General features: G+C 44.2%; 1 protein-coding gene across 5 annotated transcripts in view; it reads right to left on the bottom strand.

Annotated features, from left to right (window-relative positions):
- Positions 1–9,251, bottom strand: part of KIAA0930 (KIAA0930 ortholog) — a 75,146-nt gene extending 65,895 nt beyond the window's left edge. Inside the window, exon 1 of one of the 5 annotated variants that reach the window (XM_072041358.1) lies at positions 8,931–9,251. In XM_072041358.1, coding sequence (XP_071897459.1) covers positions 8,931–9,063 — 133 coding nt within the window. In that variant the 5' untranslated portion in view covers positions 9,064–9,251. The remainder of the gene's footprint in view (positions 1–8,930) is intronic. The other 4 variants (XM_072041353.1, XM_027451162.3, XM_072041369.1 and 1 more) reach the window with 4 other exon arrangements.
- Positions 9,252–12,132: the final 2,881 nt, after the last annotated feature.

Genomic DNA, 12,132 nt, shown 5'->3' with positions numbered 1-12,132 from the left:
GGTAGGGTCAGAAACATCCAGTAAAAACAAAGATAATGATAAAACCTCAGGTTGCTTGAGGACTCAGAGTCCCAAGCAAACATCAGGTAGATGACAGCCCGTAGTGACACTGGAAAACCCGTAGTGACACTGGAAAAACATTTCTGGCTGTAAAATATTGCTGGCTGAAAACGATGCTCCTGGCAGGGTGGCACAGAGCACACCACAGCTCCCAGAGAAGGGACACATGCTTGCTCTGGGTGCCATACCTACCTTCCAGTATCACTGACAGAGCCAAACCAGGAGGTCTCAGTGCAGAACACGGTAAGCCACCAGTCAGGATTCCAAGCAACACCAAAGCTTTCAATAGCTTCATATTGGAGCCACCTAGTATTGTTAATTTTTAAATAAATGCAAACCCACAAAATTTAAGAAACAGCAAAGAATGTACTTTGGGTCTCACTTTTTTTTTTTTCTTCAAGTATTAGGATCAACTGCTTTTTCAATGACTTCTAGGAGCAGCCAGGAGCAAGGAAACACAGAACAGGTAGTAAATCCATCCTTCTGCAATTTGTTTTTTTTAAATCTTGTCATAGGAACAACGTGTAGAATTATACATATGTATACACATACATCTCAACAAATGAACTGGCCTGACAGTTGTGAAATATTTTACTTCTATTCAACAACAGTTATTCTGATCCTGGAACATTTTAAAGACACCTTCATTCACAAGCACCTCTCCATCCATTACATTTTTAATCGAAAGCAAAAAAAAAAAAAAAAAAAAAAAAAAAAAAAGCTGCCTATGAGCAATTCCCATATGAATATCTAACTAGTTAGACCAAAGAACGCAGCACAATGTAATCTGTACTTATAGGATCAAAAGATAAAGAGGATGAAATTAGTTCCCCTTTATTCATGTAAAACATGGCCTGTTAACAATTAACGGTACTTTGACTACAGAGTTTAGTTACCCTTGTTATGAAAACACAGGTCATATATTCAGATCTTCATTATTTACACAGAATTAAGCTTCCCACTAAAACCAAGCAAAAAAGAATTTAAGCATTTCTATGAAGTGTATAAAGCTTTGTATTATGATTATTTAGAAAGCCACATGGGTTTACATAGAGCTTTTATCTCAACGACATGCCACAATGAGCTTGCTGCTTTGTTTTGGGAAAGATGGGTGCAGGCAGCAACCAACCAGGAACGGCACTTAGGAGGGAAGAAATTCATCTCCTTAAAACTGATCACTTAAATCAAACCAAACACCCCATGAATTGCAGATCACTGCCATTTACAGAAATTTAAAACCATCTTCAAAGGCCCTTTAAAGCAGGTTAGTGAACATGCTCTTTACTAAAAATATAACAGTTAGGCATTCAAGAACTGCTGTATTTGTTCTCTGGACAGACATGCAAACAAACACATTCCCGGTGAAACCTTTCACGTCCCTTAGACTACTGTAAATCCATTTCAAAACATTTCCCTCACCACGAGGGTGTTTCAGCATCTACATGCCATTAAATCAAACTCTTCACAGTACAAAACCAGCTCTAGCTTCACTGGCATTTTAATCCATCTCTCAAGTACCAGCTGATTAGATGGAGCTCTGTGGGACAGACCCCAGAAGTCCCAACGTGGGAGTATTGCCATGGGGATGGGCAAGCCCCGTGGTTGGTGATAACATCGGATTCTTAATGATGAGGCCATGAGGAATGTAGAGTTTAGAAGGAACAAGGAAGGGTGAATCAGGAGAAGCCGTGCTGTCTCAAACTACTTGTTCTCCAACCGTTAAGACATGGAAGTTGCTAAGTGTTTGCTGTTGCCAGGCAAGGTTGTTAACCAATGAATAGTGAGTGGGAAAGTACTGCTGTAGAGCTAGTGGTATAAGAAGGGAGCCTGTCCTCAATAAGGAGCTGAAGTTATGTCCTCAATGATAGAAGTTGAAGTTATTGCCATCAATAAAGTAAGTTCAAGTCATTGATGTTAAAAGAACCCTGGTGTCCATGTTGTCATTACGCCACATCCCAACACTTTTCCTCTTTTCACCATACTTGGTAGTTAGATATACAGAGACCGGAGCTAAAACTACCTGTATTATTTCCAAATATGGATAATTGGCAGTAATGCACCCTCCACATCCATCTTATCAAGAGAAGCACCACCCAAGCATACAAAAGCTTAGCACTTCTCATCTTTCTACAGAAGACCTGACTCCATAGCCACAACAGAGTGATAAAGCTTCAGCAATGCTTAACGCAAGCCTCCTGAAACTGAGAATCCAGCCGTGGAGGAGGCCTCTGGCAGTTATCGATATAGGGCCTCTCTCCTCCGTGTGGTAGCTCTTGAAAAGCTAGGTCACGATTGAGCTGTAAAGATTTTCATCATCCAAAAATTGACATCAAAGCCAGGGGCAGTCTCAGTAAGGCTGAGTGAGCATGTTATGGTTAAAGGGGAAAGACAGAGTCCAATGATGCAATTTCCCACGAAGGATACCAGACGGTACAATAGATTGGGTGGCCTCAAACATAGTTCTGGAACACCTGGAAAGTTACAGTTCTCCTACCCTTGTTTAACTTCATGTTTGAAAAGGAAAATAGAAAGGAAAAGGAAAAAGATCCATCCTGAACTGTAATGGCAAACTGTACTTTAATCCCAAAACCAGACCTCCCATCCATTTTAAAGGTCAAAACGGAACCCAGACTTCAAAATAGATTTGCAACTAGTAGTCCCTTTCAAGATTAATGCAGTACACTGCTAGAACAACAAAACTGAGGAGTTATTAACTAGAACTACATCCATACAGATTGGGATTTTAAAACTACTCCAGCATGCCTTGTTTTAAGAACTAAACTGCCTATTTAATTGGGGGTAACAGAGATCTAAAGGATATTTTGGTTTTAGCTGTTGATTTCTTTTGTTGTTGTTTCAATCTGCCCTCCTTACTGCAACATCTCCAGGCTGACTCTTATAAATTGAACATTTATATTCTTGAGCAGGACATGGAAATCCCTAAACCATCTCCATTAAAACAAAAATAAACTAATAACCTAGCTGGTCAAAAACATGTAAAAGCCGTAATAGAAAGACCACATTATATTATTGATCTGAGATGATGTCTGCCAAGCTCCTGCCAGACACTAGCTTTCATAGCCAAGTTACAAATCCCTTGAAAACACCGGTGTGTAATGGAAAGCCTGACAGGCTATTAGCTCCAACAGTGTGAGCAGGGTTCTAATAAACCAGCAAAAGAGAAATTTTAATGAATAACTAAATAATAATTTTCTTTTTTTTTTTTTTTTTAAAAAAAACTCTGGGGGGCTGCAGCCCTGGGATTGTACCCCAGACTGCCACTCTCCACAGCACAGTAGTCAGTAGGAAACAGATGCAATCAGCTTCCTGAGAGTCCAGAAGCTGTCTTATATGGCTGCCATGAGGTGATATTTTAAAAAGTAGATGAGAAGGAAGCAGACATTACAGGCTTGATCCTAAGTTAATATTCTTAAATATCCTGTCCTTCAATGAAAGTAAGCTTCCCTGCACCTGCCTTTCCCCACTTTGTCCTCACTGATGCATTACAGCAAGAGGTGCTACCTTAAAGACCAGTGCTACACCCTGGTTTATAAGATTACTCACTCCAGCCCTGAAGCAAGCACACAGAGCTATCCTCCACCAGATTTTCGCATGCCTAATGTACTGGAAGTATAAACAGAACTCCTTGCACAGATGCTGGTTGCTGAGGTCTGTTGCAGATGAGCACTGCAGGCTCCTCTTACGTGGCTGGCCCTGCTCCTCGCTGCAATACAGAGCAAGGGGATCCCTCACAGGATCTAGGGAGTACATCCTCATTGGTCCTGCACACAGGGCTGCTGGACAAACAGACACCCCTTCCCACCCCAGCACCAACACGATGGGGTCTCAGAAGGGGTTCCAGCATCGTCTACAGCTTCTCCACCAGCATCCATGTCCAAGCAGTACTACAGGTCAGGTCACATGTACACAGACACGCCTGACTTCAGAATTTTCTCCTAGCTAGATTTCCCACATGAGAAAGAAAAAAAAAAGGCAGCTTTAAACTTATCTTCCCCTTCTGCCTTAAAAAAAATTGTATATGTTGTCTCATTGAAATATGCTTGCTGTTTGCTCAAATTTCTCCAGTGGATCTGAGGTTCAATACCCTGGGTAAGCTGGTTACATCACTGACTTCAAAATATACTTACTTAACTCAGATCCAAATAATCTGTTTTATCTTGCATTGGATTCATACTTCCTAGAACATTTCCTAGAAGGAAAAACATTCTTCCTGGCTGGAACACTGCGATATTTTTATTCATTAGGAAGCTACTTCATGCACTTCTTTATTTTTTTTTTATTTTACTATTTTTAAGTTACTTACAGTAACATACGTTTGCAGAATTTGAATATTCATCCTTATTGAACATTTCCCATTCTTAGCTGCAAAAGGTTTTGTCAACAGGACAAAAGCACTTGTACAAATATTAAGGTACAATTAATAAAAGAATATTTTAAACTGAAAAAAACTTCTAAATGTGTTGAATAAAAGGAAAGTTTAGCAATACATAAGTATAATAAATTAACCCATTACAGTGGAACTTATAGATAAGTTAGTGAATTTGACTGTTTGCAAGCTTTCAGAAGAACAGAAGCAATTTTCATACCTTCTTGTTATTCACACATCAAAAGAAAAAGCTTCTCAGCTTTTGTAATCTCTCAGCTCTGAGGGGACAAGTCACCCAACTAGCCCCAGTTACAAATATGAATGAAGAATGTATTTTCTTTCTGCATCCAAGTTACTCCTGTCAAACTAGTTCTGTAGTGCAGCAAATCCTCAGAAGATATTTCCACCTACTCAGCAGTTACACTTTCTTCAGTTGCAAAAACAAATGCATCCTTTTTGAATATTATAATTTAATTAAAATAGTTACCACACTATGGTGAAGTTAAGGCCTGAATTTAGTACTTCCAAGTCTGAATTATTTGTAATTCTTTTTAATTATTGTTTTAACCCAGTTGGCTTTCCAAACACTTATTTTGCTATGCTTCATCCTTCTGCCTACATTTTCCCACTGAGGTCTTCACATTCCTGTCATATTTTCACAAGGCTCATGTGCATGAGCACTGAACATATGCCCCCGTCCTTTCCTTCTCTCTGGAAGGCCAGCAACCTATGTATTTCCAGGATTTACTCATTAAGATCATTTGGCACATGAATCATCCCACTGCCTTTACTCACATGACAAGCTCTGAGGAGCAATGCTGCACAAACAAGTCCATGCAATCCTCAGGCTTTAAGGATAAAGGTTCCTCTTTCTGCTGTCCCTCTGCCAACAACACATCCCTCTGCCCTCCCCTTATCAACAGTGGGTCAGAGACACAAAGCATCTCCTCTACTGACAGGAAGCCAAAGGGAAGCACTTCATTACAGATAGGACTATCAGGCTTTCTGTGGGGTCTGGCCTCTTGACTTGCACCTGTAAACACTAGAATTGCAGATCCCCAGTGCCTACAGACAGCAGTTTTTGACAGCTCACCTATTCCTGAACCAGCTGCCTCCCAGGAGCCTCACTACAGCTCCATTAACAATCAGCCACAGTTCAAGACATTATTCAGACCTACCTACTGCTTTTTTCCTCCTTTTTAATTATAAATTCCAGTATGTAGCAAGTCACACCTCCATCCAAGCACATTATGCCATGCTGAAGACAGGGCAATTCATCCCTGGAGGGCAGAAGGACACAAAGAAATTAAGCATCTTAGAACACTACACAGCCATTTCAGGCATAAACAAACCCCTCCCAGTTCAGGGCTTTGGCCAAAATACCCTCAGAGCTTTATGTTCAACAAAGTTGAGGAGAGCAAATATAGCACAGGAAGGGATTCCAGACAGAAAATCAGCAGCTGGAAAGTCCACAGTTAACATTATTTATGTTCTTATCAAGCAGGTCCTAAAAGGAAAGGTGCAGTACTCACAGACAGCCAATGAACCTGTCAGCATCTACAACTTTATGATAAAAGACAAAGCAAGCCCATAACTCCCCCTGAACAAGAACAACTTTAAATGCTGTACCAAACTGCATTTCAGAGCCAGCTTTGACTGCAATGCTGGCGTAATGCTCCACACAACTGGATGAAACTGATGCACAGCCCAGACCTCTCTCAGTGGCATCATCCTTCCCTCTAAGCAGTTTGGTACAGAGTCATGTATGAGTCATTATTCTGAAGCATGATGTCAGGGGATTTGCTGTATTTTCTACACTGCACAAACAGCAAAACACAGAAAATCCCATATGAGGGGATTTACACAGCTTTGGACAATATTTTTCTAACCACTCACATGATATTCTTGAGAAAAAGCAATTCTCACCAAAACCCAACATCAGCAAAAATAAGTTTTCTCCCTAAAGTGGGGAAATGGATCACTTAAAGGAAACACATAAAAAGGAAGAGGCTTCACATATTTGACCCCTGAGTCCCTGTTTACTGTAAAGGGGTTAACAACACTCAGGAAAATCCAGATTTTTTTTTTTAAGGGATCAAGGCCTTTGCCAGCTGATTTCAAGAGCAAATAGAACTCCCAACAGATTTGGCCTAACGTGATTCTGGACACAGCTGAAAAGGATTTGGCCACTATAAGAAGACAAACCACCCACATAAAATCAGCCACAGTTGTGCTGGTCCTGCAGCCCAGCATGTGACCTGGCCCAGGTAAGCATACAGCCATCAGGGCTGTTTTGGACAATAGCATGCAGAAGAAAGCTTCTGCGTCAGCTGTGTGAACCCACAGGGGACCACAACCAGTTGCAAGAGCACTGAGCTCAAGGGAAAGCTTGTGCCTTTATGCCTGCAGTGTTACCAAGGCCAAATGTAGCCAGCTTATGGCTACTTTGGCTCCCTTTCATGCTTTGCACTTGCTATTGCGGTCCAGACGTGTGTGAATTTCAGCCATGTGGTTTCACCTGATGGCCTTTCCATTTGCAGTGTCTGCTGAGCCCAACTCCAAAAGCTCAGTATTTTTACCTAAGAGAAGTACTTAAACCATTGTCCTAGTAACAAACCACAGAGTAAGGAAAAAGGACAAATTCACAGGGAGTGACAACGTTATGTACCAATGTGCAACAGACTATGAAATGGAACTCTTGGAAAACCCTTTGATATACAAGTGTGGCAATTCATAGCACTAAGAGCTTTACCTGCTAGGCCTTACCAAAACTTTCCAATACATCCCTCCCAAACCATAAGGAATAGTAGGTACAAATTAAAAAAGAAAAAAACTGGTCAGATGTTGCGACAACGTAAGTTTTCACATGACAATCTGAGCCTGCATTTCTGATCCCAAGAGAGGTCCCACTCCGTATCAACAGCGCTTCTCTGCCTGCAGGACACCACAATGGTGGGAAATGCACAACAGCTACAGCCCGTCAAGCAGCTGTGGTGCCTGCAGGTGGAAGTTCAGCTCCATTCCCTGGATGTAAAAACTGAACGCCCAAGACGCTCCTGTGGTGATGTATAACCTATGCTCACACAGCACGGGCACAGGAGAGATCCTGCACAGCTGAGATAAGGCTCTCAGCACGCCAAGCTGAGCAGTTCTCCAGGGTTTTTCCTTACAAGTCTCCAGCTGGCAGGACAGAAGTGCAGTACTGTCCCACAGCTCGCACGGCCATCCCGAAGCAACACAGTAGGGCTTCTCAGGATAAGTAGCTGTGGATACATGTTCAAACACAAGCGGTGAGGAAGCACTTCTGTGTTCTTACCAGCTGATTCCAGTAAAAGAAACCAGTGGCAGAATTTCTATTCCAGTGAGCTTTTATTCTTATTCAAATTTGGTATGGCCAAACATGAGCTGACAACATCTTTTCAACAAATGTGATCTCACAGTCATTTTCTCCCCCTTTTGCTTACAGGGTCTTTGCCACAACACTTTATTTGGCCCTATAACATTTTTATACCCCAATATAATCTGGGGATGCAATTCTTCTAGGAAAAGTGTAAAGAAACAAGAAAGACTCATCATTTCATTCTATTTGCACAAGCTTTCACAACATGCAAGACAAAAATAAAGAGGGGAGAGCCCATTCCTCCCTATGGGGCCCCAGGAGAACCAGCAGGATTTCCCATGCCAACCCACATTACAGAGACCGAAGAAAGACTTGGAAACAGACATTTGGGAAAAGCAAGCTGACGAAGGCTGAGTAATTAACAGAGGCCACATGGAAAAAAATAACAGCTTGGTTTCACAGACGCGCTACTGAGAGCCCTGCCTCTTCAAACACTCTCGGGCATCCAACCCTCACAGCACAGGATACACAAGAGTCCCGAATAAGGCAGAAAGCTGTCCTCACGTCAGTGTCTCTTGTCTCCCAGAGTTACAATCTCCACCGTTGCATGTAATAGCGAGCCATTTCCAAGCATTACCTGGCCTGGGAGAGTTTCCCTTAGCGAAGGACCTGGGTTAAGGCAGCTGTTGTACGTACCATGTGCCGAAGGCCAACCAAACCTCTGCTTCGAGCTCCCATTTCATAACTCTGTTTTCACCCTCAGCTAAACGGGGGCGTGTTAGGCTACAACACGGGCTGAGCCGTACGCAACCGGGCTGGAAGCCTCCACACCCCGACCACAGCGAGCAGCCACCCACTCACCCGGGGGACTCCCGGGTGGGGAAGAAATTCACAAGGAACCAGGCTAGCAGAACAACAAAACACTCGTATTGAAAAAAAATATACTTTTCGCTGAAAAAAAAAAAAAAAAGTATTTATATATATATATAGTTGTTACGCGATGCCTGCTGGCCGCAAGGGCAGCGCACACAATGGAGCCGCCCAGGGCTGCGCCCGCCGGCACCCCCGGAGCCCTCAGGCCGGGCTTGCGCTTCCACCGCCGCCGGGCCGTGCTGGGCCGAGCCGTGCCGTGCCACCACTCACCGAGGCCGCTGATCTCCTGGCGGAGCCCGGCGCGGCTGCGCTCCTCCGCTATCGCCCGCAGCATGTGCTGCAGGGAGCGGCCCGGCTCGCCGCCCGCCCGCTCGTCCTGCGGCCCGCTGCCGGCAGAAGCCATGGTGCCGCCGGCCACGCTCTCATGTCAGCCTCAGCCGCCGCCGGGCGGAGCCGAGGCCGCCCCGTGGCGGCGCTGAGGGAGCGGAGAGCCCAGCCCAGCCCAGCCCAGCCCAGCCCGGCTCGGCTCGGCTCGGCTCGGCCCGGCCCGGCCCACCGCAGCTCCCGGGCTCCCCCTGCGGAGCCGCTCGGCCCCGCAGCCCCAGCCCTAGCCCCAGCCCTTCCGCCTCCGGCCGCCCGACCCTACGGGGACTGCGGCCCTCGAGAAGAAGCGCCCGGGGGGTGGGTTCCGGGGCGCTTTGGTCACCAGCCTGCCCCACAGGCAGCTTAGCACCCGCACGTCCTGCTCCCTAGCTGTAGCCAGGCCCTCCTCAGTTTGTGGCTGCAGCTGGAGAGCAACACAATCGCCTTTCTTTTGCAAACCAGTCACTGAACGATATTGTTTTATTCCCTCCTCACTTCCTAAAAACATAACGAGGCTTGTGCAACATTCCGTCCCCTCCCCCCTTTCCAAAGTCCCATTTGAAACTTAGTCCTGAAGGTGATAATTCGGAGGAGAAAAGAGGTCAGAGAACTTAAGCTAGACATCACCTTAGAGCTTGGCTTTCTGCTAGAGCTTAATAAGGAAAAAAAAAAAAAAAAAAGCTTCCAAATGATGAATGATTGCTCTCCAAAATAGCAGACATTTATGCCGCATTGCTAGTTTCAATTTCAAGCCAGCTTCTGAGACAAATAAGTTATCAATGCTATCAATGATAGCTTTTTACAACTATATACTTATTTCCTATTACAGGGGCATAGACAAGAACGCTTTCTGTGGAAGGCCCACATGCTGAAATGGACACGAGAGAAATTTGCAGTCACTGCATGTTTTTCAGCAAAATATTTAGTTTTTACAATGCAATGGGCAGCGTGGACATACAATTAAGGGACTTAAAGACCTCTGCTATTGTTGTATCTGGTCGTTCCGTTTCTCAGCTTTTCAAGAACAAAGGTTTACAGTCCCATACTGGCTCCACAAATGCACGCTTTAGAGTTATTTATCCCCTGGGTTTACAAAGGGGAGAAGAGCAGAAGACTATCCTGTGCTCTTAGATTCCAGGTTGCTCCTGACGTGGCCAAGATGAGACCCTTCCGACAGGAAAACGAAATCTCTCTGCTGCCAGAGGAATTTACAGTATCCTTTACCTCATGCCATTGTGTTTTTATATATGGAGTGGTAATCGTGTCGAGAAAATGGTTGATATTAATAAAGAAGGGGGAGATGTGGGAGTATGGCCATGGGGGTCAGAAAGCCCCGTGGTTGAAGATAACATTAGACTCTTAACGATGAGGCCATCAGGAATGTAAAAGAGTTTAGAGGGAACAAAGAAGGGTGATTCAGGAGACTCCATGCAGTCTGGGGTTTCTTGTTCTCCAGCTGTTAAGGCATGAAAGCTTCTGGGTGTTTGCTGTTGTTGTTATTTGCAAAGTTGTTTGACCAATGAAAAGTTGTTTTTGAAAACGACTGCTGTGGGGAGAAGAGGGGAGCCTGTCCTCAAGATAATAAAAGGCAACACGATATAATGAAGTTATGTCATCAATAAAGAAGCAGAAAGAAGGAATGAAAAGGAACTGGCTGGCACAACGGAGACCAGGACGGGAACAGGCACATTGATTGTCTTGTGAAGATAGGTTTGGCCAGACTCAGCAAACTTCTCAGAGAAGCTTGTACTGAAAGTCGCTGAAAATGGCACACTGGAGCTGGAAAGAAGCTCAAGCTGAGAGAAGCAGACCTGCGCACACAACTGCCCCTCGCTGGTAAGCAGTTGTGCATTATGGGGAATCATATGTCCTTAGAAACAAAGACCATCCTGGTAACCTTACGTCTTATTCTCCTTATTAACAATCAGACACTTTATGATCCTGAAATATGGGACCAAATTGAGGTCAAGGTGTGGGACTCTGCAACTAAAAACGTCAAGGTTGCAGTGGGATTGCTCGGCACCTGGCGAGCAGTCTCTGAGGCCTTAAAGAGCCCTGTGGGACCACAGTCAGAAACGTGTGGTTTGCCAGACAGTGAGGGAGCTGCGGGCTCGTTTACTGACCCTTCTGCTACACCATCGGCCCCCCACCGCTATTGCCATCGCAGGCCTTTGTTGTTCCGCCCCCTGCTGATCTGGACGTGCCTTTTGACCCAGGCCCTATTGGCTTTGAAAAGGAGATGGATATGCTTTTCTTCGATCCGGGAAGATTAGGATACATAAGGCCCGAAGACCGAGTTGCTTGATGGAGACTTGTTTGTAGTCAAGAAAAGGAATGGAAAATGGAGACTATTAAGTCATGGAATTTAAAGGATTCTTTGCGCCAGGGGAGTTTTAGGTTAGATGTTAGGAAGAATTTCTTTACTGAAAGGGTTGTTGGGCACTGGAACGGGCTGCCCAGGGAGGTGGTGGAGTCACCATCCCTGGAAGTCTTCAAAAGACGTTTAGATGTAGAGCTTAGGGATATGGTTTAGTGGGGACTGTTAGTGTTAGGTTAGAGGTTGGACTCGATGATCTTGAGGTCTCTTCCAACCTAGAAATTCTGTGATTCTGTGATTCTGTGATATATTTAGAATGTTTGATGATATATTGATGATATATTTAGAATGTTTGATGTTTGTGTGTGCATGTTGGTGGAGCGTAGACTCCCTGCACACCCAGTGCTGTTTACTTGCCTTTTATACCTTTTATAAATATTTATTTTATAAATATTACTAAATTCAGATTGAGTTGAGACTTCATTTATAACAGGATCTAAGGATCTAGGATCAGGATCTACCTGATACCTAAGGATCAGGTATTTCCCCTCTGTAAATTACTGCTTGATTCCGGTACCAATATCACGTTAGAGATGCATGGAAATACTTTTCAGTTGTTGTATCACCAGCCAGCAGACAACTTTTCTGCTGTTCCTGTGGTCCCTTAAGCCCCTCTGCTGAGCCTTTACCATTTACCCTATGGTTCCAGCAACCCAGTTTAACAACAGCAATTAAGTGAACCTGTTGCTCCCTCACCTAGGCATTCTGTATAAAGAAATGGTGTTCATGTCT

The sequence above is a fragment of the Anas platyrhynchos genome, chromosome 1 (genome assembly GCF_047663525.1).
Source record: "Anas platyrhynchos isolate ZD024472 breed Pekin duck chromosome 1, IASCAAS_PekinDuck_T2T, whole genome shotgun sequence".
Lineage (NCBI taxonomy): Eukaryota > Metazoa > Chordata > Aves > Anseriformes > Anatidae > Anas > Anas platyrhynchos.
Note: the sequence above shows the minus strand (reverse complement) of the source record. Positions and strands in the feature narration are given on the sequence as shown.